Genomic DNA, 24,603 nt, shown 5'->3' with positions numbered 1-24,603 from the left:
CTATGATACACAATCCAGAGACTATAGTCTGCCATTCAAATAACTCACCAGGATGAGTAATCACAGAATATTGGCTCCATCTACCAGCTAACTCCAAAATTCACCTTCCTTCCATCAACAATATAAAGCAGCTAAAAGTTATTTTAGATTTGGAGGTAAGGAGGATCTGAGAACAATATGCTCCTGACAGTTATATGTGGTAGTATTTTTTCATCTTTTTATATATGAGGAAACTGACACAAAAAGAGATTGGGCAGGTGAGCTGGTATAATCATGAGTGCAGAGCCCATGTTCCTCACTTCCACAGTTTCTTTGACTCTGATGCACAAAAAGAAAGCAATTCTGTCTATATAGACTTACAAGGGAGACTTTCCCAAAGGTTTCTGACACACAACCCTTCAACTAATGATTAAAGATTTAGGTTGCACTTTTTCCATAATGTTCAATTATGTTATAAAACTCTCCTTCAATGTAGTATATATACACATATATACAATGGAATACTACTTGGCCATCAAAAAGAAATCTTGCCATTTGCAATGACATGAATGGAACTAGAGGGTATTATGCTAAGCTAAACAAGTCAATCAGAGAAAGACAATTATCATTTGATCTCACTTATATGTGAAATTGAAGAAATAAAAAGGGGGTTATTGGGGAAGGAGGGAAAAATAAAAAACAAGACAAAATCAAAGAGGGAGACAAACCATTAGAGACTCTTTTTTTTAATAAATTAATTTTTAGGGATCCCTGGGTGGCGCAGAGGTTTGGCGCTTGCCTTTGGCCCAGGGCGCGATCCTGGAGACCCGGGATCGAATCCCACGTCAGGCTCCCGGTGCATGGAACCTGCTTCTCCCTCTGCCTGTGTCTCTGCCTCTCTCTCTCTCACTGTGTGACTATCATAAATAAATAAAAATTTAAAAAAATAATAAATAAATTAATTTTTATTGGTGTTCAATTTACCAACATACAGAATAACACCCAGTGCTCATCCCGTCAAGTGTCTCCCTCAGTGCCCGTCACCCATTCACCCCCAACACCGCCCTCCTCCCCTTCCACCACCCCTAGTTCGTTTCCCAGAGTTAGGAGTCTTTATGTTCTGTCTCCCTTTCTGATATTTCCCACACATTTCTATTCCCTTCCCTTATGTTCCCTTTCACTATTATTCATATTCCCCAAATGAATGAGAACATACACTGTTTGTCCTTCTCCGATTGACTTACTTCACTCAGCGTAATACCCTCCAGTTCCATCCACGTTGAAGCAAATGGTGGGTATTTGTCGTTTCTAATGGTTGAGTAGTATTCCATTGTATACATAAACCACATCTTCTTTATCCATTCATCTTTTGATGGACACCGAGGCTCCTTCCACACTTTGGCTACTGTGGACATTGCTGCTAGAAACATCGGGGTGCAGGTGTCCCGGCGTTTCATTGCATCTGAATCTTTGGGGTAAATCCCCAGCAGTGCAATTGCTGGGCCGTAGGGCAGGTCTATTTTTAACTCTTTGAGGAACCTCCACACAGTTTTCCAGAGTGGCTGCACCAGTTCACATTCCCACCAACAGTGTAAGAGGGTTCCCTTTTCTCCGCATCCTCTCCAACATTTGTGGTTTCCTGCCTTGTTAATTTTCCCCATTCTCACTGGTGTGAGGTGGTATCTCATTGTGGTTTTGATTTGTATTTCCCTGATGGCAAGTGATGCAGAGCATTTTCTCATGTGCATGTTGGCCATGTCTATGTCTTCCTCTGTGAGATTTCTCTTCATGTCTTTTGCCCATTTCATGATTGGATTGTTTGTTTCTTTGCTGTTGAGTTTAAGAAGTTCTTTATAGATTTTAGAAACTAGCCCTTTATCTGATATGTTATTTGCAAATATCTTCTCCCATTCTGTAGGTTGTCTTTTAGTTTTGTTGACTGTATCCTTTGCTGTGCAAAAGCTTCTTATCTTGATGAAGTCCCAATAGTTCATTTTTGCTTTTGTTTCTTTTGCTTTTGTGGATGTATCTTGCAAGAAGTTACTGTGGCCAAGTTCAAAAAGGGTGTTGCCTGTGTTCTCCTCTAGGATTTTGATGGAATCTTGTCTCACATTTAGATCTTTCATCCATTTTGAGTTTATCTTTGTGTATGGTGAAAGAGAGTGGTCTAGTTTCATTCTTCTGCATGTGGATGTCCAATTTTCCCAGCACCATTTATTGAAGAGACTGTCTTTCTTCCAGTGGATCGTCTTTCCTCCTTTATCGAATATTAGTTGATCATAAAGTTCAGGGTCCACTTCTGGGTTCTCTATTCTGTTCCATTGATCTATGTGTCTGTTTTTGTGCCTGTACCACACCGTCTTGATGACCACAGCTTTGTAGTACAACCTGAAATCTGGCATTGTGATGCCCCCAGATATGGTTTTCTTTTTTAAAATTCCCCTGGCTGTTCGGGGTCTTTTCTGATTCCACACAAATCTTAAAATAATTTGTTCTAACTCTCTGAAGAAAGTCCATGGTATTTTGATAGGGATTGCATTAAACGTGTAAATTGCCCTGGGTAACAGTGACATTTTCACAGTATTAATTCTGCCAATCCATGAGCATGGAATATTTTTCCATCTCTTTGTGTCTTCCTCAATTTCTTTCAGAAGTGTTCTATAGTTTTTAGGGTATAGATCCTTTACCTCTTTGGTTAGGTTTATTCCCAGGTATCTTATGCTTTTGGGTGCAATTGTAAATGGGATTGACTCCTGAATTTCTCTTTCTTCAGTCTCATTGTTAGTGTATAGGAATGCCATTGATTTCTGGGCATTGATTTTGTATCCTGCCACGCTACCAAATTGCTGTATGAGTTCTAGCAATCTTGGGGTGGAGGCTTTTGGGTTTTCTATGTAGAGTATAATGTCATCGGCGAAGAGGGAGAGTTTGACTTCTTCTTTGCCAATTTGAATGCCTTTAATGTCTTTTTGTTGTCTGATTGCTGAGGCTAGGACTTCCAGTACTATGTTGAATAGCAGTGGTGAGAGTGGACATCCCTCTCTTGTTCCTGATCTTAGGGGAAAGGCTCCCAGTGCTTCCCCATTGAGAATGATATTTGCTGTGGGCTTTTCGTAGATGGCTTTTAAGATGTCGAGGAAAGTTTCCTCTATCCCTACACTCTGAAGAGTTTTGATCAGGAATGGATGCTGTATTTTGTCAAATGCTTTCTCTGCGTCTAATGAGAGGATCATATGTTTCTTGGTTTTTCTCTTGCTGATATGGTGAATCACATTGATTGTTTTACGAGTGTTGAACCAGCCTTGTGTCCCGGGAATAAATCCTACTTGGTCATGGTGAATAATTTTCTTAATGTACTATTAGATCCTATTGGCTAGTATCTTGTTGAGAATTTTTGCATCCATGTTCATCAGGGATATTGGTCTGTAATTCTCCTTTTTGGTGGGGTCTTTGTCTGGTTTTGGAATTAAGGTGATGCTGGCCTCATAGAATGAATTTGGAAGTACTCCATCTCTTTCTATCTTTCCAAACAGCTTTAGTAGAATAGGTATGATTTCTTCTTTAAACGTTTGATAGAATTCCCCTGGGAAGCCATCTGGCCCTGGACTCTTGTGTCTTGGGAGGTTTTTGATGACTGCTTCAATTTCCTTCCTGGTTATTGGCCTGTTCAGGTTGTCTATTTCTTCCTGTTCCAGTTTTGGTAGTTTGTGGCTTTCCAGGAATGCGTCCATTTCTTCTAGATTACCTAATTTATTGGCGTAGAGCTGTTCATAATATGTTTTTAAAATCGTTTGTATTTCCTTGGTGTTGGTAGTGATTTCTCCTTTCTCATTCATGATTTTATTAATTTGAGTCTTCTCTCTCTTCTTTTTAATGGTTTATCTATCTTATTAATTCTTTCAAAGAACCAACTCCTGGTTCTATTGATCTGTTCCACAGTTCTTCTGGTCTCAATTTCATTGAGTTCTGCTCGAATTTTAATTAACTCTCCTCTTCTGCTGGGCGTCGGGTCCATTTGCTGTTTTTTCTCTAGCTCCTTTAGGTGTAAGGTTAGCTTTTGTATTTGAGTTCTTTCCAGTTTTTGAATGGATGCTTGTATTGCGATGTATTTCCCCCTCAGGAATGCTTTTGCTGCATCCCAAAGATTTTGAACAGTTGTATCTTCATTCTCATTAGTTTCCATGAATCTTTTTAATTCTTCCTTAATTTCCTGGTTGACCCTTTTATCTTTTAGCAGGATGGTCCTTAACCTCCACGTGTTTGATGTCCTTCCAAACTTCTTCTTGTGATTGAGTTCTAATTTCAAGGCGTTATGGTCTGAGAATATGCAGGGGACGATCCCAATCTTTTGGTATCGGTTCAGACCCAATTTGTGACCCAGTATGTGGTCTATTATGGAGAAAGTTCCATGTGCACTTGAGAAGAATGTGTATTCAGTTGAGTTTGGATGTAAAGTTCTGTAGATATCTGTGAAATCTATCTGGTCCAGTGTATCATTTAAAGCTCTCGTTTCTTTGGAGATGTTGTGCTTAGAAGACCTATCGAGGGTAGAAAGAGCTAGATTGAAGTCACCAAGTATAAGTGTATTATTATCTAAGTATTTCTTCACTTTGGTTAATAATTCGTTTAAGTATTTGGCAGCTCCCACATTCGGGGCATATATATTGAGGATTGTTAAGTCCTCTTATTGGATAGATCCTTTAAGTATGATATAGTGTCCCTCTTCGTCTCTCACTACAGTCTTCGGGGTAAATTTTAGTTTATCTGATATAAGGATGGCTACCCCTGCTTTCTTTTGAGAACCATTTGAATGGTAAATGGTTCTCCAACCTTTTATTTTCAGGTTGTAGGTGTCCTTCTGTCTAAAATGAGTCTCTTGTAGACAGCAAATAGATGGGTCCTGTTTTTTTATCCAGTCTGAAACCCTGCGCCTTTTGATGGGGTCATTAAGCCCGTTCACGTTCAGAGTTACTATTGACAGATATGAGTTTAGTGTCATCATGATATCTATTTAGTCCTTGTTTTTGTGGATTGTTCCACTGAACTTCTTCTTAAAGGGGAATTTTAAGAGTCCCCCTTAAAATTTCTTGCAGAGCTGGTTTGGAGGTCACATATTCTTTCAGTTCCTGCCTGTCTTGGAAGCTCTTTATCTCTCCTTCCATTTTGAATGAGAGCCTTGCTGGATAAAGTATTCTTGGTTGCATGTTCTTCTCATTTAGGACCCTGAATATATCCTGCCAGCCCTTTCTGGCCTGCCACGTCTCTGTGGAGAGGTCTGCTGTTACCCTGATATTCCTCCCCATGAAAGTCAGGGACTTCTTGTCTCTTGCTGCTTTAAGGATCTTCTCTTTATCTTTGGAATTTGCAAGCTTCACTATTAGATGTCGAGGTGTTGAACGGTTTTTATTGATTTTAGGGGGGGATCTCTCTATTTCCTGGATCTGAATGCCTGTTTCCCTTCCCAGATTAGGAAAGTTTTCAGCTATGATATGTTCAAATACATATTCTGGCCCTCTGTCCCTTTCGGCGCCCTCGGGAACCCCAATTAAACATAGGTTTTTCTTCTTCAGGCTGTCGTTTATTTCCCTTAATCTATCTTCATGGTCTTTTAATTGTCTCTTTTTTCCTCAGTTTCCCTCTTTGCCATCAACTTGTCTTCTATGTCACTCATTCGTTCTTCCACCTCGTTAACCCTCGTCGTTAGGACTTCTAGTTTGGATTGTATCTCATTCAATTGATTTTTAATTTCTGCCTGATTGGATCTAAATTCTGCAGTCATGAAGTCTCGTGAGTCCTTAATGCTTTTTTCTAGAGCCACCAGTAGCTGTATAATAGTGCTTCTGAATTGGCTTTCTGACATTGAATTGTAATCCAGATTTTGTAACTCTGTGGGAGAGAGGGCTGTTTCTGATTCTTTCTTTTGAGGTGAGGTTTTCCTTCTAGTCATTTTTCTCAGTGCAGAGTGGCCAAAAGCAAGTTGTATTGGGAAAAGGAGAAAAAGAGAGGAGAGAAAGAAGGAAAGAAGGGAGAAAAAGAAAAGAGAAAAAAGATAAAAGGAAGAAAAAAAAGAGAAGAAAAAGAGCAAGAAAAGAAAGGGAAAAAGGGGGTGGTGGAAGCAAACAAATCAAAAAGCAAAAGAAAGAAAGAAAGAAAAGAAAAAAACCACAAACCACGGGGGAGTATCTTCTGATTCTGTAGACTTTAAGTCCCTTGACTTCCCCTGGAACTGGTCCGTCCAGCTGGTCTTCTGGGGGAGGGGCCTGCTGTGCTGATTCTCAGGTGTTAGCACTTGGGGGAGCTGCTCTGCCCCTGCCTGCTGCAGGGCTCAGCGGGGGTTGTTTACCCCGTGGGGCCCCAGGAGGAACAGCCGCAGTGGCTATGGCAGCTCTGCAGCCCTGGAGTCAGCCCCCGCAGTGACTCCGGGGCTCTCCGTCCGCAGGGCCTGGAGGCTCCGGGGCGGGGCCGCTGATCTGCTCAGCTGGGGCAGGAGCGTCCTCGCGGTCCTGGGCCCTCCCGGCCTCTGCCTGTCCCGGGGGAGGCCGGATCCTGGGCTGTGTCCCGGCGCCCTGTGCTCCGGGGCCTGCGCTGGTGGATTCGCGCTCCCGCCCCGCAGCCCCCTCCGCGGAGCCGCCGCCCGAGCCCCTCCGAGCTGCTCCGGTCGGTCCCCTCCGTGCGCGCTGCAGCCCTTAGGGAGCTCGGCGCACTCTCCCGGGGCGCAGGTGTCTGTTAGTGTCCCCGGGAGCCCGAGGGCATCCCCGCCCTCCTGGGTCCTGCTCCAACTCCCTGCTGGCCCCTTTCCGCCCGCCCGGGAAGGTTGGTGCAGCTCCTGCTCCTCCGGGACGGGGCTCTCCTGTCCTGGGGACACTCGCCCCGGCCTCAGCCCGGCTCCTCGCGGGGCCCCTCCCCCTCGGAGGCCTTTTGTGTCTTTATTTCTTTTTCCCCGTCTTCCTGCCTTGATAGAAGCGCGAACTCTTCTCACTGTAGCGTTCCAGCTGGTCTCTCTTTAAATCTCAGGCCGAATTTGTAGATTTTCAGGATGATTTGAAGCTTATCTAGGTAATTTGGTGGGGATAGGTGATTTGGGGACCCTGCTCTTCCGCCATCCTGCCCCTCCTCCCCCCATTAGAGACTCTTACTCATAGGAAACAAACTGAGGGTTATTGGAGAGCAGAGGGTCAGGGGATGGGATAACTGGGTGATGTATATTTAGGAGGGCACATGATGTAACGAATTCTGGGTATTATATATGACTGATGAATCATTGACCTCTACCTTTGAAATTAATAATATGCTATATGTTAAATGAATTTAATTTTTTTAATTGTAAAAAAAACTTCAACGTTTCAAATTGTGTCAATTTTCTTTCTTCCAATTTACATTACTTTGAAAGTATAAAAATTATTTGAAGAAACAATTGAATAATTTATATTTTGATATTTAAAAAATAAGTCTATACCTGGAAAACCACTTTCTTTAATATGAAGTGAATAAGTCAGAAAGGAATTGTAAAAAGTAAAATGTTGGTAGTTAACAGATGAAGGACTATGTATCTCCCTGTAATTGACACATATTAATCATCTTTATGGAACACCAAATTGTATAAAATAACTGAGAGCATTTAATGAATACTTAATTGAGTGGACTTAAGAGCTTAACATTATAGGTCACTCAGAATATTACTAGATATTGCTACCACTTGTGTTTACTTTTGAAATAAGCACATATCAATGAAGACATTCTATTTTATGCAGCTAAAACTTATATTTATCTTTGAAAGAAAATCCCTCTTGCTAAATAAAGATACTCCCATATTGACTCAAGCAGGCTTGACACATAAAACTGAAATGATCTCATTTATTCTATAATTCCCTACTGCAAGAAGAAAGAACTTCTTAGAAATTATCAGAATTCACAGACAGTTTTAAATGCCAAAGTTAATTTCCCAGATGTAATTATGTGCCACAGACATTCTACCCATCAGTAATGTAGCTCTGATATAGTAGATATGAAACATAAATAGCAAAACCTCATATTGTAGGAGGAAAGGGGAGCAGAGAGGTTATTGTAATGTATAAAAGTTACACGAAAAAAGTGGACTCTGTACCGACGTAAAATTTTTGTCAGAAGATCCTCAACCTCAGTGTTGCTCTCCTCTCCCACCGCTACACCACACCCCAAAACAAAAGCAAAAAAGTTAAAGCAATCTTACTCCCCTCTGATGCACCAAAACATGCTCCAACAGCTGCAAACAAGTCACTGAAGTAGAGAAAATCATAAATGTTATTCAACTGCACTGATCAACTTCTTAGAAAATTAAGAATTTGTAGCTAAAATCAAGGATAGAGTCACACTTAATGTGTTTATTTTAGTAATTGCAGACAACAAAACCAAAACAAAACACCTCATACACCTCTTTGCAACTCCACTTTCATTTTGATATGAGGAGATCTCCTTGCTTGTTATAAGCCGACCTGGAACATAGACCAGTGGAGAACAGAAAAGTAGATCAGTATGTGGCATGGAGACAGACAAGAAGGCAATGATGTGGACATGAGGAAGGGAAAGGCCATTTGGCTTTGGGTTTTAGTTCGCTGTTTGGCAATTCATCACTAATTATTGCAAGAGAAACTTCCAAAGATCCATGACATACAGTGATAAGCAATTTGTTAGAGAAATATATGTTTAGTGAAACTGAGGTACCATATGAAATCCCTTATAAGATGGTGCTTGCATGTGACTTGTCTGGGAATTCATTACATCATTTCATAGGTATTATCTCATTTATCCTCATTTTCTAGAAGGTGAGTGTACTACTCTTGCCGTTTTACAGATAAGGAAACTAGTTCTCTGGCCATTTGGGCCAATTGCTCCTGTTTACTGAGCTACTAACTGCTGAATCTGAAATTTAGTTCAAAGTATTACCAATTCTAAATGTATGGTCCTTCTAACTTTTTTCCTTGGTAACTTTTCTTTTTCTAATGTTTCTTAAAGTAACACTGACGATAATTTTTAAAAATTGAGTGGTGGGATCCCTGGGTGGCGCAGCGGTTTAGCACCTGCCTTTGGCCCAGGGCGCGATCCTGGAGACCCGGGATCGAATCCCACATCAGGCTCCCGGTGCATGGAGCCTGCTTCTCCCTCTGCCTATGTCTCTGCCTCTCTCTCTCTCTCTCTCTCTCTATCATAAATAAATAAAAATTAAAAAAAATTGAGTGGAGATGACAACACCGATGAAATAAAGGAAGAGCCTCCAAAGTGATTTTATTAAAGAACATGTTTCCTTATGAATTCACAGGTTCTTTTTATATTTCTTTGTAGGCATACTTTGTTTGTTCCAAATTGTAGTGCCTCATCAAAGGTGGGTAACCCCTAAACATATTAGTAAACTTACGCCCTTTCTAAAAGCATGACTTTAGCCAAAATAGCATTGTTATTATTGATCTGTCTACAGCAAAGACTTTTGATTCAATCCATACAAATATGTATGTATCAAGTGATTGGCAGCAGAAATCCATATACGCAAAGTTTATGGTCAAAGAATACTCTTACCTACAAGCAGCTTCTATCTATGGTGCCCTTATTACTCTGATAGATACCTCCTCTGCACTATACCATGCATAACAGGAAATCAAAACAATGCCAACATGAGAGAATAAACTTGCAAAACATTTTACCCATTGGGCTCCCACTTAGTAAATTACACTGCACCCCCCCCTAAGTTTTTATTTAAATTCTAGTTAGTTATCATATATGGTAAAATTGGCTTCGGATGTACAATTCAGTGATTCATCACTTACATACAACACCCAGTGTTCATCGTCACAAGTACCTCCCTACTTCCTATTAGCCAGTTAGCCCACTCCCCACCTACCTCCTTCAATCAACCTTCAATTTGTTCTCTATCATTTGATCTCTATGGTATTTTTCCTACTTCATGAAAGTTGATAGCATTTAGGAAACCTCAATATTGAATCACAAAAAGCAAGAAATGAATAATCTAGAATGATTTCAATGTTGAAGGATTTTAATTAATTACCAGACAGTATTGAGGTTGAAGCAATGACATGAAAGTATAGAGGTCCTACATAACTTTGTCCTCTTGCCACATTCTCTTAATTTTGTCTATACTTTCTTTGATGAATTACCATAAATGGTTCTTTTTAAGCTAATGATTCCGTGATTATTGAGAAATTTGCCTTTGTATTAGATTTTTACAAATAAAATAGTCATAAATATCAAAAACAAAGTCTTATGGGTTGTTTTACTCTCTCTTTTTTTTAATTTTCTCCCTATTTACTCTTTTTTTTTAATTTTCTCCCCGTATGTTCATCTGCTTTGTTCCTTAAATTCCCCATATGAATGAAATCTTAGGGTATTTGTTTTTGTCTGACTGGCTTATTTCACTTTTCATAATACACTCTAGCTCCATCCACGTCATTGCAAATGGAAGATTTCATTCTTTTTGATGGCTGAGTAATATTCCATTATATATATATATCACTATCTCACATCTTCTTTATCCATTCTTCAGTGGATGAAACTTTGGTTTGGCTATTGTTGATAATGCTACTATAAACATCGGGTGCATGTACCCCTTTGAATCTGTAGTTTTGTATCCTTTGGGTATATGCCTAATAGTGCTATTGTTGAATTGTAGGTTGTTTTAAACAACTCTTCTAATTTCACTGTAGCAAACATGCCCCCCAAAGGCCTAATTAGCTTTATAGTCTCACATTTCAGAGTAAAACTCTATATCAACACATGAGTATATATATTTTTGAATCTTCAGTTACTTAAGTGTCTCCTTATAGAGTAGATGTAAGTGCTCTAGGGGTTGGAATTTGTCAGAAATTCCAGTATTTAATAGGATGCTTTTAAAATAATCTCATGCTCCCAAGAGAGTGCATATGTGATTCCTCTGCCTAGAATGCTTATCCTACCCTAACACTGTTGAGTGTTTTTTTGTCTTGAGTGGATCTGCTTCGATAATAGCTTTTCTTTGTGTAGGAGCCTCCCAGATCCTCCACTCTGGCCAGATAGTTACATTCTCTTCTTTACTGTAACACTTTTATTTTAGGTTTTTATTTAAATTCCAGTTAGTTAAAATACAGTGTAATATTAGTTTCATGTATACAATTTAACGATTCAACTCTTTCTTCTTTCTTTCTTTCTTTCTTTCTTTCTTCTTTCTTTCTTTTTTCTTTCTTTATAGGTAGTTAACATACAGTGCAATACTGGTTTCTGGAGTAAAATTTACTGATTCATCATTTATATACAACACCTAGTGCTCATCAGAACAAGTGCCTTCCTTAATATGCATCACTCATCTAGCCCATCTCCCACCCACCTGTCTCCATCAACCCTCAGTTTGGTCTCCATCGTCAAGAGTATCTTCGGGCTTCTTACCCTCTCTGCTTTTTTTTTTCTTTTCCCCCTTCCCATGTATTCATCTGCTTTCTTTCTTAAATTCCACATATGAGTGATATCACATTGTATTTGTCTTTCTCTGACTTATTTCACTTAGCATAATGCATTCCAGTTCCATTCATGTTATTGCAAATAGCAAGATTTTATTCTTTTTAATGGCTGAGCAATTTTCCATCATATATATATATATATATACCATATATACCACTTCATTTTTATCCATTCATTAGTCAATGAACATTTGGGGTCTCTCCATTGTTTGGCTATTGTTGATAATGCTGTCATAAACATTGCATTGCATGTATCCCTTCAAATCTGTATTTTTGCATCCTTTGGGTAAATACCTAGTAGTGCAATTGCTGGATCATAGAATAGTTCTATTTTTAACATTTTGAGAAAGCTCCACAGTGTTCTCCAGAGTGGATGCATCAGTTTGCATTCTCACCAACACTGCAAGAAGGTTCTCATTTTCCACATCCTCTCCAGCATCTCTTGTTTTTTGTGTTATTAATTTTGGCCATCCTGACAGGTGTGAAATGGAATAGTATCATAATTTTGATTTATATTTTCCTGATGATGTGTGATATTGAATATCTTTTCATATGTCTATTCACCATCTTGATGTCTTTCTTGGAAAAAGTGTCTATTCATGTTTTCTGTCCATTTCTTAACTGGATGTTGATCTTGATAAGTTCTTTGTAGATTTGGATACTCTTTATTAGATATGTTGTTTATAAACATATTTTTTCATTCCATAGGATACCTTTTAGTTTTGTTAGTTCCTTTGCAGAAACTGTGTATCTTGCTGAAGCCCCGATAACTCATTTTTGCTTTTGTTTCCCTTGCCTCTGGTGATGTGTCTAGTGAGAATTGCTATGGCAATTGCTATGGCCAAGATCAAAGAGTTTTCTGTGTTCTCCTTTAGGATTTTGATGGTATCCTGTCTCACATTAATGTCTTTCATCCATTCTGAATTTTTTGTGTGTAAGAAAGTGGTCCAGTTTCATTCTGCATGTGGCTGTCCAGTTTTCTCAATACCATTTGTTGAAGAGACTGTATTTTTTACAATGTATATTCTTTCCTGCTTTGTCAAAGATTAGTTGACCATATAGTTGTGGGTCCATTTCTGGGTTCTCTTCTGTCCTGTTGATCTAGGTGTCTCCTTTTGCACTAGTACCATACTATCTGGATGACTACAGCTTTGTAATACAGTTTGAAATCCAGAATCATGATACCTCTAGGTTTGTTTTCCCTTTTCAGAATTGCTTTGGCTATTCAGGGTCTTTTGTGGTTCCATACAAATTTTAGGATTGTTTGTTCTAGCTCTGTTAAAAATGCTGGTGGCATTTTGTTGGGGTTTACATTAAATATGTAGATTGCTTTGGGTAGTATAGACATTTTATCTATGGCTTCCAATCCATGAACATGGAATGCTTTTCCATTTCTTTGTGTCCTCTTCAATTTCTTTCATAAGAGCTCTATAGTTTTCAAAGTATAGATCTTTTACTTCTTTAGATCTATTCCTAGGTATCTCATTGCTTTTGGTGCAATTGCAAATGCAATTGATTCCTTGATTTCTTTTCCTGTTGCTTTGTTATTAGTGTATAGAAATGCAACAGAGTTCTGCACATTGATTTTATATACTATGACTTTGCTAAATTTGTTTATGAATTCTAGCAATTTTTTGGTGGAGTCTTTCAGGTTTCTACATAGAGTATCATGTCTACAGTAGTGAAAGTTTGACTTCTTTGTCAATTTGTATGCCTTTTTTTTCTTTTTGTTGTCTGATTGCTGAGGCTAGGCTTTCCAGTACGATATTGAACAACAGTGGTGAGAGTGAACAACCCTATCATGTTCCTGACTGTAAGGGAAAAACTCTCAATTTTTCCCTTTGAGAATGAGGATTTTTCATATAAGGCTTTTATGATACCGATGTTCTTTCGATCCCTACAATGTGGAGAGTTTGGTTTTTTTTTTAATCAAGAAAGGAGGCTGTATTTTGTCAAATGCTTTTTCTCCATCTGTGAAGAGGATCATATGGTTCTTATCCTTTCTTTTATTAATGTAGTGTATCACATTGATTGATTTGTGGATGTTGAACCACCCTTTCAGCCCAGGAATAAATCCTTTTTGGTCATGGTGAATAATCCTTTCAATGTACTGTTACATCCTATTGGCTAATATTTTGGTGAGAATTTTGGCATCCATGTTCATCAGGGCTATTGGTCTCTAATTCTCCTTTTTAGTGGTATCTTTGTCTGGTTTGGGGATCAAGGTAATGCTGGCTTCATGGAATGAATTTGAAAGTTTTCCTTCCATTTTCAATTTTTAGAACAGTCTCAGAAGAATAGGTATTAATTCTTCTTTAAATGTTGGGAAGAATTCCACTCAGAGGCCATCTGGCTGTGGACTCCTGTTTGCTGAGAGATTTTTATTACTGATTCAATTTCTTTGCTGATTATGAGTCTGTTCACATTTTCTATTTCTTCTTGTTTCAGTTTTAGTAGTTTGTAAGTTTCTAGGAATCTATTTCTTCCAGATTGCCCAGTTTGTTGGCATATAGTTCTTCAGAGTATTCTCTTATAATTGTATTTCTGTGGTGTTGGTTGTGATCTCTCCTTTATCATTTGTGATTTTATCTATTGGGTCCTTTCCCTTTTCTTTTTGATAAGTCTGGCTCACACTTATCAATTTTATTAATTCTTTCAAAGAACCAGCTCTTAGTTTCCTTAATTGGTTACACTGGGTTTTTGTTTGTTTCTATATCATTTATTTCTGCTCTAATCTTTATTATTTCCCTTCTCCTGCTGGCTTAGGCTTTATTTGCCAGTCCTTTTCTAGATCCTTTAGGTGTAAGGCTAGGTTATGATTTGAGACTTTTCTTGCTTCTTGAGGTAGTTCTGTACTGCTATATACCTCCCTCTTAGGACCATCTTTGCTGTATCCCAAAGGTTTGGGGCTGTTGTGCTTTCATTTTCATTTGCTTCCATGTACTTTTTATTTGATTCTTCTTTAAATTCCTTGACTAACCCATTCATTCTTTAGTAGTATATTCTTTAACCTCCATGTATTTGAGGTGTTTACAAATTTGTTCTTGTGTTTGACTTCCAGTTTCGTAGCATTGTGACCTGAAAATATACATGATATGATCCTGATCTTTTTGTACTTGTTGAGGATCTATTTGTCACCCAGTATGTGATCTATTCTGGAAAATGATCTATATGCCCTTGAAAAAAATTGTGTTCTGCTGCTTTAAAATGAAATGTTCTGAATATATCTGTTAAGTCCATTTGGTCCAGTATGTCATTCAAAGCCATTATTTCCTTGTTGATTTTCTGCTTTGATGATCTATCCACTGCTCTAAGTGGGGTGTTAAAGTCCCCTACTATTATTGTATAATCATCATCAATGAATTTCCTTGTTTATTATTAATTTATATATTTGGGTGCTCCCAAGTTGAGTGCATAAATATTTACAATAGTTAGATCTTCTTGATGGATAGACCCTTAATTTTGATAAAGTGCCCTTCTTCATGTACAGTCTGTACAGTCTTTGTTTTAGAATCTAATTTGTCTGATATAAGTATGGCTACTCCAGCTGTCTTCTGACACCCATTAGTATGATACATAGTTCTCCATTCCCTCACTTTCAATATGCAAATATCTATAAGCCTAATATGAGTGTCTTGTAGGCAGCATATAGATGGGTCTTGTTTTTTCTATCCATTCTGATGCCCTGTGTCTTTGTTACCTGTAGAGTTGGTGTTTCTGGTGATTTTCTCTGGTACTTTCTAGGCTTTGTTACTTTTGTTTGTTTTTTTCCTCCACTCAAAGTTGTTTTCAGCTATAATTTGTTCAAATAAACCTTTTACCCTCTTATCTCTCTCTTCATCTCCTAAGGCACCTATGATATGAATCTTACTGTGTTTTCCTAAGTGGCTGAGTTCTCTAGGTCTACCTTCATGGCCCATTACCTTTCTTTCCCTCTTTTTGGCTTTATTATTTTCCATAATTTCATCTTCTATATTACTGATTAGCCACTCTGTTTCAACCAGCCTAATTTTTATGGCCTCCATTTGTGTTTGCATCTCAGTGATAGCATTTTTAGGGTTGGCCTTATTAGATCTTTTTTTTTTTAGAGATTTTATTTATTTATTCATGATAGTCACACAGAGAGAGACAGAGAGGCAGAGACACAGGCAGAGGGAGAAGCAGGCTCCACGCAGGGAGCCTGACGTGGGATTCAACCCTGGGTCTCCAGGATCGCGCCCTGGGCCAAAGGCAGGCGCCAAACCGCTGCGCCACCCAGGGATTCCCTGGCCTTATTAGATTTTAGTTCTTTTACCTCTGCATTAAAGGATTCTGTAGTGTCTTCTATGCTATTTTCAAGCTCAGCTAGTATCCTTATAATCCTTATTTTAAATTCTAGTTCAGACTTCTTACTTAATCTTATTGATTAAATCCCTGGCTGAGAGTTCTATCTTGTTATTGCTTTGGAGGTGAATTCCTATGTCTCATAATTTTGTCCAGAAAAGAAAAAAAGAGAAAAAAAAAGAACAACAAAAACAAACAAACAAATCACATGACAGCAAAGCAAAAAACAACAAAAAAGAACAGAACAAATACAAAAAAAAAAAAAAGAAAAACACAAAACAAGAAAACCAAAACAACAACAAACAAAAAACAAAAAACCAACTAGATCTTGGGTGTGTTTTGGTCGGCTTGTTAAAAGAATCTGATCCCAGGGACAGCCCCGGTGGTGCAGCGGTTTAGCGCCTCTTGCAGCCTGGGGTGTGATCCTGGAGACCCGGGATCGAGTTCTGCGTCAAGCTCCCTGCATGGAGCCTGCTTCTCCCTCTGCCTGTGTCTCTGCCTTTCTCTCTCTCAAAAAAAGAATCTTATCCCAAAATAAAAAATTAAATTAAATTACAATGAAAGTAGACAAAAAATAAAAATATATATGTAAAGTACATATATGATTTTTTAAATAATAATTAAAAATATTTTCAAAGGAATTGGAAAATGTAAGAAAATAAATGAAAAAATAATAAAAATAAAAGAAATAATAAAAGTAAAGAGGAGGCTTGATCCTATTTCTCTTAGAGCTTAAGACTTTGCAGCCTTCTATGATCAATAAGCTTGGTGGGAGCAGGCTGTGCAGGTTCTGGGGGAGGGGCCTGCTGCGCAGATTCTCTGGTTTCAGTGGAAATGCACAGTGCGGGGGACTTAGTGTGCACAGTCTGGCTTCCACCAGGTGGCACTGTTTTTTGCTTTCAGCCCTGATGAGTGGAGTGAAAATGGCTGAGCCCTGCTCTCTAGCCTCAGAGCTCAAAGTTTGCACCCCCTCCTCTGAGCCCCCACAACAAAGCAATCAGCCTATTTGTCTCCCTGGTTTCCATCGAGACCCTGCATTCACCCTGAGTCTCAGCCTTTTGGAGTTTCAAAACTCTAAATTTCAGGGATGGCCACAGTGCAGACCCACACTGTTCCTCCAGGGATCTCCCCGTGTTTGCTGACTTGTCCCAGGAAGGTGGTCCCACAACCACACAGCAGTTTGCAGTTTATAGCAGAAAGCCTGCACCAAGACCTGCTGTTCTGTGCCAGCTTTCTGGCTCCTATGCCTGGGAGCAGTGCAACACCTTGGCACCACCCATTCTTCCTGTAACCTAAGAGATCCTCAGACCGCCCTGTCACTTCGGTGATTCTGCTCCTTTTTGCCACCTGAGCACCTTTAATCCAGGCACAGCCCCCAGAGCACTGAATTTAAAGTTCAGATTTTGTGCTCCGCTGCTTCTACTACTGCTTACCTCTGTAAGCAGGCTCCCTCTCCACCACTGCATCCACAGCTAGGTCTCCCCTCAGTGAACTTCCACACTTCCCAGCTTCCAAATGTGGTTGCTTTTCTACTTGTAGACTTGTGGGTTTTGTTCTCTCGGACCTCCAATCAATCTCTTAGATGTTCAGAATGATTTGATACCTATTTAACTTGGAGAATACAAGGTCAGGGTGCTCCTACTCCTCCACCATCTTAACTCCTTCCCCTTAGTGATTCAACACATCCCTACAACGTCTAGTGCTCATCACAAATGTACTCTTTAATTCCCATCACCTCTTTTACCCATCCTCACTGCCCACCTCCCCAACCCCTTAACCACCAGTTTGTTCTCTATAGTTCAGGAGTCCGTTTCTTGGGTTGCCTCTTTTTTTATTGCATATGATCTTTTTTTTGGGGGGGGGGGGTAGAATACTTCTAGCATAGCATTTATCATTCGAGTTTGTATTTTCAGAAATAAATGAGGTTAATAATAACCTCTCAGTGGTCTTCAGATTAGTCAATGTGGTGAAGTCCCAGTCATAGTGAGATATATAAAGTCTGGTTTCCCAGGCTCTATTGCCATGGGACAATGGAATCTCTGGAGGCTGAACAGATTCTCCCTGCCAAGACTTAGATGCTAATACCAGCATCCCTCTCCCCACACTTTATCTTAGCCTGAAACTCTCCCAAACAGGGACTTCCCAGTGAGCCTGGAAACCAAGGGAAGGGAGAGGATAGCACAATGGGAGAGCCATGTTCCTGCTCACCACTCACAGTGCATTCAGACTGCAGGCCTGGCTCCCAACTAAAAGTGAAGGTGCTAAGAACATTCCAAATACCTTGAGTAATTGTAAGAACCAATACCTATGTATTTCTAAACAGTCAGATTCTGAATTATTAGAAACAATGGCACCAAAAAGAAAGAAAGAAAGAAAGAAAGAAAGAAAGAAACAAACAAACAAACAAACAAACAAACAAACAATGGCACCAAGGCTGGGAAACTGGCCAGAGAATGAGAATTTCAATTTCTCCTGAGTTGGCACAGTTTAAGATTTTACTTATATTGCTGATGAGTGTCCATGAAACACAAAAGTATTGCTAGGTGTTAAGCTATCTACAGTGATAGATTACATAAAGATGCAAAGTCCCAAGGGTTTTAGACATATCTACTTTTGGTATTTTCAATTTAGGAAAATTCTCAAAAAAAAATTTTACTACTTTTTGCTGTGTTTCATAAATTTATATCACAATCTTGATGAAAAATAAGATGAATTTTACTTAAAGTAGTTCACACATAATCCATAGTGCTTGCCAAAATTATATTTGAGGGCCTCTCTTTTTACATTTAAACTTCCTCCCAAAATATTTTCTATGAAGATAAACTCTTATGCTTTTATAATGATTAGTAGCTTCTTTGGGGGTTCTAACCAGGCAAAACTTAAAATGACTGTCAATTTTTTTATTAATTGCTCTAAAGTCACTTTTTTTCAACACTCAAAACTGAACAATCCTACTTAATTTTTATGAGAACTTAAAAAATGAAACATATCAGGCCTGTCAGGTTTTATCCTGGGATCCTGGAAACTATGTGTACTATAGAAAACTGGAGGGGATCCCTGGGTGGCGCAGCGGTTTGGCGCCTGCCTTTGGCCCAGGGCGCGATCCTGGAGACCCGGGATCGAATCCCACATCGGGCTCCCGATGCATGGAGCCTGCTTATCCCTCTGCCTGTGTCTCTGCCTCTCTCTCTCTCTCTCTCTCTCTCTCTCTGTGACTATCATAAATAAAATAAAAATTAAAAAAAAAAGAAAAGAAAACTGGATAAATCCTCAGGAGAAAATTTTAGTTAGCATTTTCTATATACCCATACATGTATTCATATAAAATTTCATATTAAGCAGATTATAGACCTATATATGAAAAATAAAACATTATCACAAAGTTTTAAAATTCTTAAACATGCTTTAAAAATGTTTATTGTTCCACTTAAATATGATTTTCATTTACATATTTCTTCATAATTATCTTTGTAAAAAATTGCAATAAATACAAAGAAAGTGAGAAATATCATAGGAACAAATTCCTTCGTTATTTTTAAAATCATCCTATAATACAACATCAGTCAGTTCTGAGAATACTAAATGGACTAGTTATCCTATCATAGGAAATTGTTTGAAATCATGAATATTGGCCAGGGCCAATGGATTTACTAGAAATGTTTTTCCTTAAAACAGAAATGACACTCAATTTGTTCTGTAGATACTTGGCCCTGATATTCATACTGTGGCCAGATATTTAAACAATTTAGGTATAACTCAGGAGACTAGGTTAGCAAGTATATTTACCATCATAGCCTGAAGCTCCTCTCTTCCTCATCAAACTAAAGTGTTACAAACTTGCATGCATAGTCTTGATGGGAGTTGTGGAATTCTGTAATTCTGTAATTTTTTTTTTCCTGAGTGATGCAGGATTTGCAGAGTCATAAATTTAGGAAGAAGATAGGTAGAAGCATCAGAGATTAGGAACAAGTAACCAGCTATCTAGTTTAACACTGAAAATCCAAATTAAACATTAAAAATATCACTTCGAGACTGAACATTGTATCTACACCAATTATACAAATTTCAGGGTATCCACATTCAAAGATAGAACTGTAAAACAGGAAAAGAGAAAGTAACTGTGTCTTTTCTGGATATGAGAAAAATATATTTCATTTTCTCATTAGCACTTTTCATGACGTTTTCTTTCAGATTGAAGGAAGCTGCAATAGATGCATTGTTTGAATCAGCAACAAAGAGAATGCACATCCCAATGATGGGCTTTATTAGTGATAATTCATTGACTGTTTACAAGCATATATGATAGTTGCATTTAAAAGCAATCTAAGAAGGAATGTATTACACATGAAACAGTCCTAATGTGTTTATTCTACTTTGCAAAATACATAGAAAGTAATCAAACAACATTTTTGTTTAAGTGCAGAATTTTAAATAATGCTTACCTTCCTTTAACAACAAAATTAATCACTTTGTAAATTTTAGTATGAGTCCTGCAATTATGTATTTTTTAGATTTCCTTTCATTACTTAATCCAAAAAATTAATTAGGATGCATAGGAAATAAAATGTTATGTTTTAAATAGTTCTTTAAAACATATTTCCACTGATAATTATTTTACACATATTTATATTTAAAATAAAATATATAAACATTCCTTCATATACACAAGCTATTTCAAAACGTGGAAGTACCCTTTACATATGTAAACATTTTCAAAGAAATATTTACAATAGAATAATTTTCCCATCCAAAGATGAAGATCTTCAATATCTCCCTTATTCAACCGATATTCTTCTCATTTTTTCAGCTAATTCTTTTCTCACTTCAATATGTTTTTCTAAATTTTGCACTTCATGTGGAAGATTGATGTCCCAAACAGACAAACAAGATTGTATCTCTACAAAACAAAATAATGAAACCATGTTTCAAAGATTCGGCATAAGACATTTTTATTTTATTTCAATTTTGTTCATTTATATTTGTCTTTTACAAACATATACAAAAGTACAGCTAAAAATAACATACTAAATTACTGTCATTTATATGAAACTCCATCTAGAAAATATTTAAAATATATTTTAAGAAATATATACAGAAACTGCTACATTTCAAAAAGAGTATAGACCTTTAATAACCTAATATTTCATTTTCTAAAAGAAATCATTTTATAAAATCCTGTTCAAAATCAGACCTCATATGGATATTGGTAAGTTGTAAGGAAAAAATATCCACAGTTAGCTTAACTTTGGGCTAGTTCTCATTTTATAGTGATTGATACTTCCACTTCATTTCAAAAAATAAACAACACTGCTAAATCACTGAAGCTTAGTTTTGAAGATTTATGTTTAAATTATTTACACTATAAAGAAGCTACCAATTAAAACTGCTTGAAGTATTATAGCATATGTTATATTTATTATAAATTTATAAAACATATAACATGTTATAATCATCAATGTCATTGTACTGTGTTTAGAATACAGTATCTTATTAAACATTACCTTTTTGGGGTTGTGTACCTTCAGTATTTTTCCGGATATACCCCAAAACCAGCATGACATTTTTAAGGCTTCCTTTAAAAAAATATGAGTCTTTTGTTAAAACAACATAATAAGTTGGACTTTAAAAAGTCCATGGGACTTACTTTATAATTCTACTTTTTAGGAGATACTTCAATTACATTGAATAAAAACTCTCCACGACCAGCAATTATTTAATGTTAGAAAATTTGTGATCTACTCCTTGCTATAATCTTTATTAATTATGTTAATCTGATAAAACAATTTAACCTGTAAGAAATGGGTTTAATATTTATACACAGAAAGTTATAATATTAAATGAGATCATATGCATGAAGGTGCTTTGGCACTAGTCAAATGTGAACCATTTGGATAAAAACTGCATGGATGTATATACTGATAGTCTGTCACAGAACCATACTTTCTTCTCAACTCATTCACTAATTTATTCAACAAACATTTGCCAAAAGTTTTCTTTTTCTTTTTTTTATTTTTTTTATTTATTTATGATAGTCACAGAGAGAGTGAGAGAGGCAGAGACATAGGCAGAGGGAGAAGCAGGCTCCATGCACTGGGAGCCCAACGTGGGATTCGATCCCGGGTCTCCAGGATCGTGCCCTGGGCCAAAGACAGGCGCCAAACCGCTGCACCACCCAGGGATCCCTGCCAAAAGCTTTCTATAGAGGATGCCCTAGATAGGCCCTAGCAGTGAAAGGGTCAACAAACACATGCAGACTTACCCACATGCAGTTTATATTCTAGTGAGGAGATTGACATTAATGAAAAAAATCCATGACTAGGATCAATGCTATGCAAGAGAGATGTAATAAGAGCCCCAAAGAGGGAAGTTTGACCTCATCAGTGTTGACTTCTCAGAGGTTTTGATACATGAACTACTGTTTCAAAGAATGAGTTAACTTAGTCTATCTTCTTGTCTTACTTAACTACATTACCTTACGCTACATCAGCAAAGAATGAAACAGCACGTGAAAACCTTGAGGCAGCATGAAGCATGGTATGTCAGAGGGACTGAACGATATTCTAGATCAGAAAGCACTGGGAGTAATGTGGAAACTGACAGAAGCTACAAAGGCAGGTGAAGGCTGCTGCACTTGTAGATTATGTTTAAATTTATCTTTATTTTAAAAAATCAATTAAACCCACTGAAATCCCACATAATGTCAGTAATGAAAACCACTTGGGTTCCGAAGTACATACTAATTAAATTAGAGGTTGGAACAACCTTGGTAGAATAAAACTAGAGAGACAACTCACTAGAGACCTACTGCTCTGCGTGTGTGGATATATATCCTGATAATGAACCAACCACTCACAGCATCTAATCTAACCTTTGTGCAACTCCAATATCCATTCATAAAAAATGGGTGATTACTCAGCCATCAGAAACGACAAATACCCACCATTTGCTTTGACATGGATGGAACTGGAAGGTATTATGCTGAGTGAAGTAAGTCAGTCGGAGAAGGACAAACATTATATGGTCTCATTCATTTGGGGAATATAAAAATTAATGAAAGGGAATAGAAGGAAAGGAGAGAAAATGAGTGAAAATATCAGTGAGGGTGACAAAACATGAGAGACACCTAACTCTGGGAAATGAACAAGGAGTAGTGGAAAGGGAGGTGGGCAGGGGGGTTGGGGTGACTGGGTGATGGGCACTGAGGGGGGCACTTGGTGGGAGGAGCACTGGGTGTTATGCTATATGTTGGAAAATTTAACTCCAATAAAAAAAATGGGTTGAGAGTAAAGAGAAACACCTGTCACTCCTTAATACATTCCTGTAAAAGGAATTTACTATTTTTTCACTTTTCAAACACATTATGACTTACTTGCTAAAGTTACATAAACTCTAGTTTTGCAGAACTTAATTCCCTTATGTTATTTACATGATCAACTTTGTATATATGCTAATGCTATTCTCTAAGCCAAATAAATTAGTTAAGAAGACAATGGAATGTATTTATGTAGGAAATATATTTCACGGGCTCTTATGATTTCTTCCTATTTAAATAGAAAAGTAAGAGCAAGAAAAGATATAAAAGTTTGCATAAATCATCATTGTGAATACTTGTACATTGTAGAGTTCAGCATATATTGTTACAAGAATATAAATTTGCTTATAGAATGAAAAACCAAATTTAATAAGGGTGGGAAGCTTAAATGGATCAAAATAAATATTTGTTTTAATATCTTTGATTAAATTTTAAAATATTCAACATTATCTATTTCCTCTTTTTCCTTAGGTATAGAGAAAGTAAGACGTAAATTCAGTGCTCAGCTGCAATAATCTGCTTCTCAATGGGACTGAAAGCATCTACTCCCTCCTTGTTTGAATGACCTGATTCCAAATGTATCCCATTCCTATTTCATTATGGAACCTGCTAAGATACTTCAAATGACATTAGAAAGAGAGAAATTAAAAATAAAAGAGAGAAAAATTAAAAATAAAAGCATATTTTTATAATTACAGACAATATGAGAAAAGATCTAAAGGAAAGAAACGTACCTAATTGTGCTGTCATCATGACTCTGACAGAATCACAAAAATTGTGAATTATACGTATAATTCGACGAGTCGAGAGATCAAGGAGTAAAATATGGCCTCCTCCAGTTCCTATCCAGAGAGCAGTGTTCTTCTGGAGGCAGAGGGTTTTCACTCTCCCAGAGTAAGAGAGCTTGTGTTTTGACTCTGCATTTACTTTTACCATTTCCTCCCTAAAACCATAAAGTATGCATTAATAATTTTATTGAAAATTATGAGATAAAATAGATATGAGATAAAATAGTGTCTACATATACACACTATATAGTGTTTTATATTATGAATACATAATAGTATACATTATATATCATTAAAATTCTACAAAACTAGCTTTGCTAAATACAGAATGTTGAAGTAGCTTTTCTACTCGAAACAAATTATCAAAGATAACACAATATCTCTTGACTTCAAGAAATTCTGAAGTAAATAAAATGGATATAATCTTTATAAATAATAAGCCTATGTAATTCAGTAAAAAAAAAGAACAAATTTGCCCAATATAAATAGAAAAAGTTATTTTCAAAAGCTTTCCGTGAAGTTTAAAAGTTACAAAGGAAAATTAAATTTTACTCATTTATATGTAAAACATATCAATACCAACCACTAAATTCTTCCCTGAGCCGATGAATAATTCATAACAAAAATGAGGTGTCCAGAAATAAAAGAATTCTAATACTTGTAGAACTTCACGAAGAAAGGGAGCCTTTACTAGCACTCTCAGCACTTCAGAATACAAATCTCT

General features: G+C 37.4%; 1 protein-coding gene across 2 annotated transcripts in view; it reads right to left on the bottom strand.

The window, feature by feature from the left end:
* Nucleotides 1-20,026: 20,026 nt before the first annotated feature.
* LRRK2 (leucine rich repeat kinase 2) overlaps nt 20,027-24,603 on the bottom strand; it is a 136,970-nt gene continuing 132,393 nt past the window's right edge. For both annotated transcript variants that reach the window (XM_055318624.1, XM_055318623.1), the window contains 3 exons: nt 23,826-24,034; nt 21,281-21,352; nt 20,027-20,676 (listed from right to left, as the gene is read on the bottom strand). In XM_055318624.1, the coding sequence (XP_055174599.1) occupies nt 20,555-20,676; nt 21,281-21,352; nt 23,826-24,034 (403 nt within the window). In that variant the 3' untranslated portion in view covers nt 20,027-20,554. The remainder of the gene's footprint in view (nt 20,677-21,280; nt 21,353-23,825; nt 24,035-24,603) is intronic.

Source organism: Nyctereutes procyonoides, unplaced genomic scaffold (genome assembly GCF_905146905.1).
Source record: "Nyctereutes procyonoides isolate TBG_1078 unplaced genomic scaffold, NYPRO_anot_genome, whole genome shotgun sequence".
Lineage (NCBI taxonomy): Eukaryota > Metazoa > Chordata > Mammalia > Carnivora > Canidae > Nyctereutes > Nyctereutes procyonoides.
Note: the sequence above shows the minus strand (reverse complement) of the source record. Positions and strands in the feature narration are given on the sequence as shown.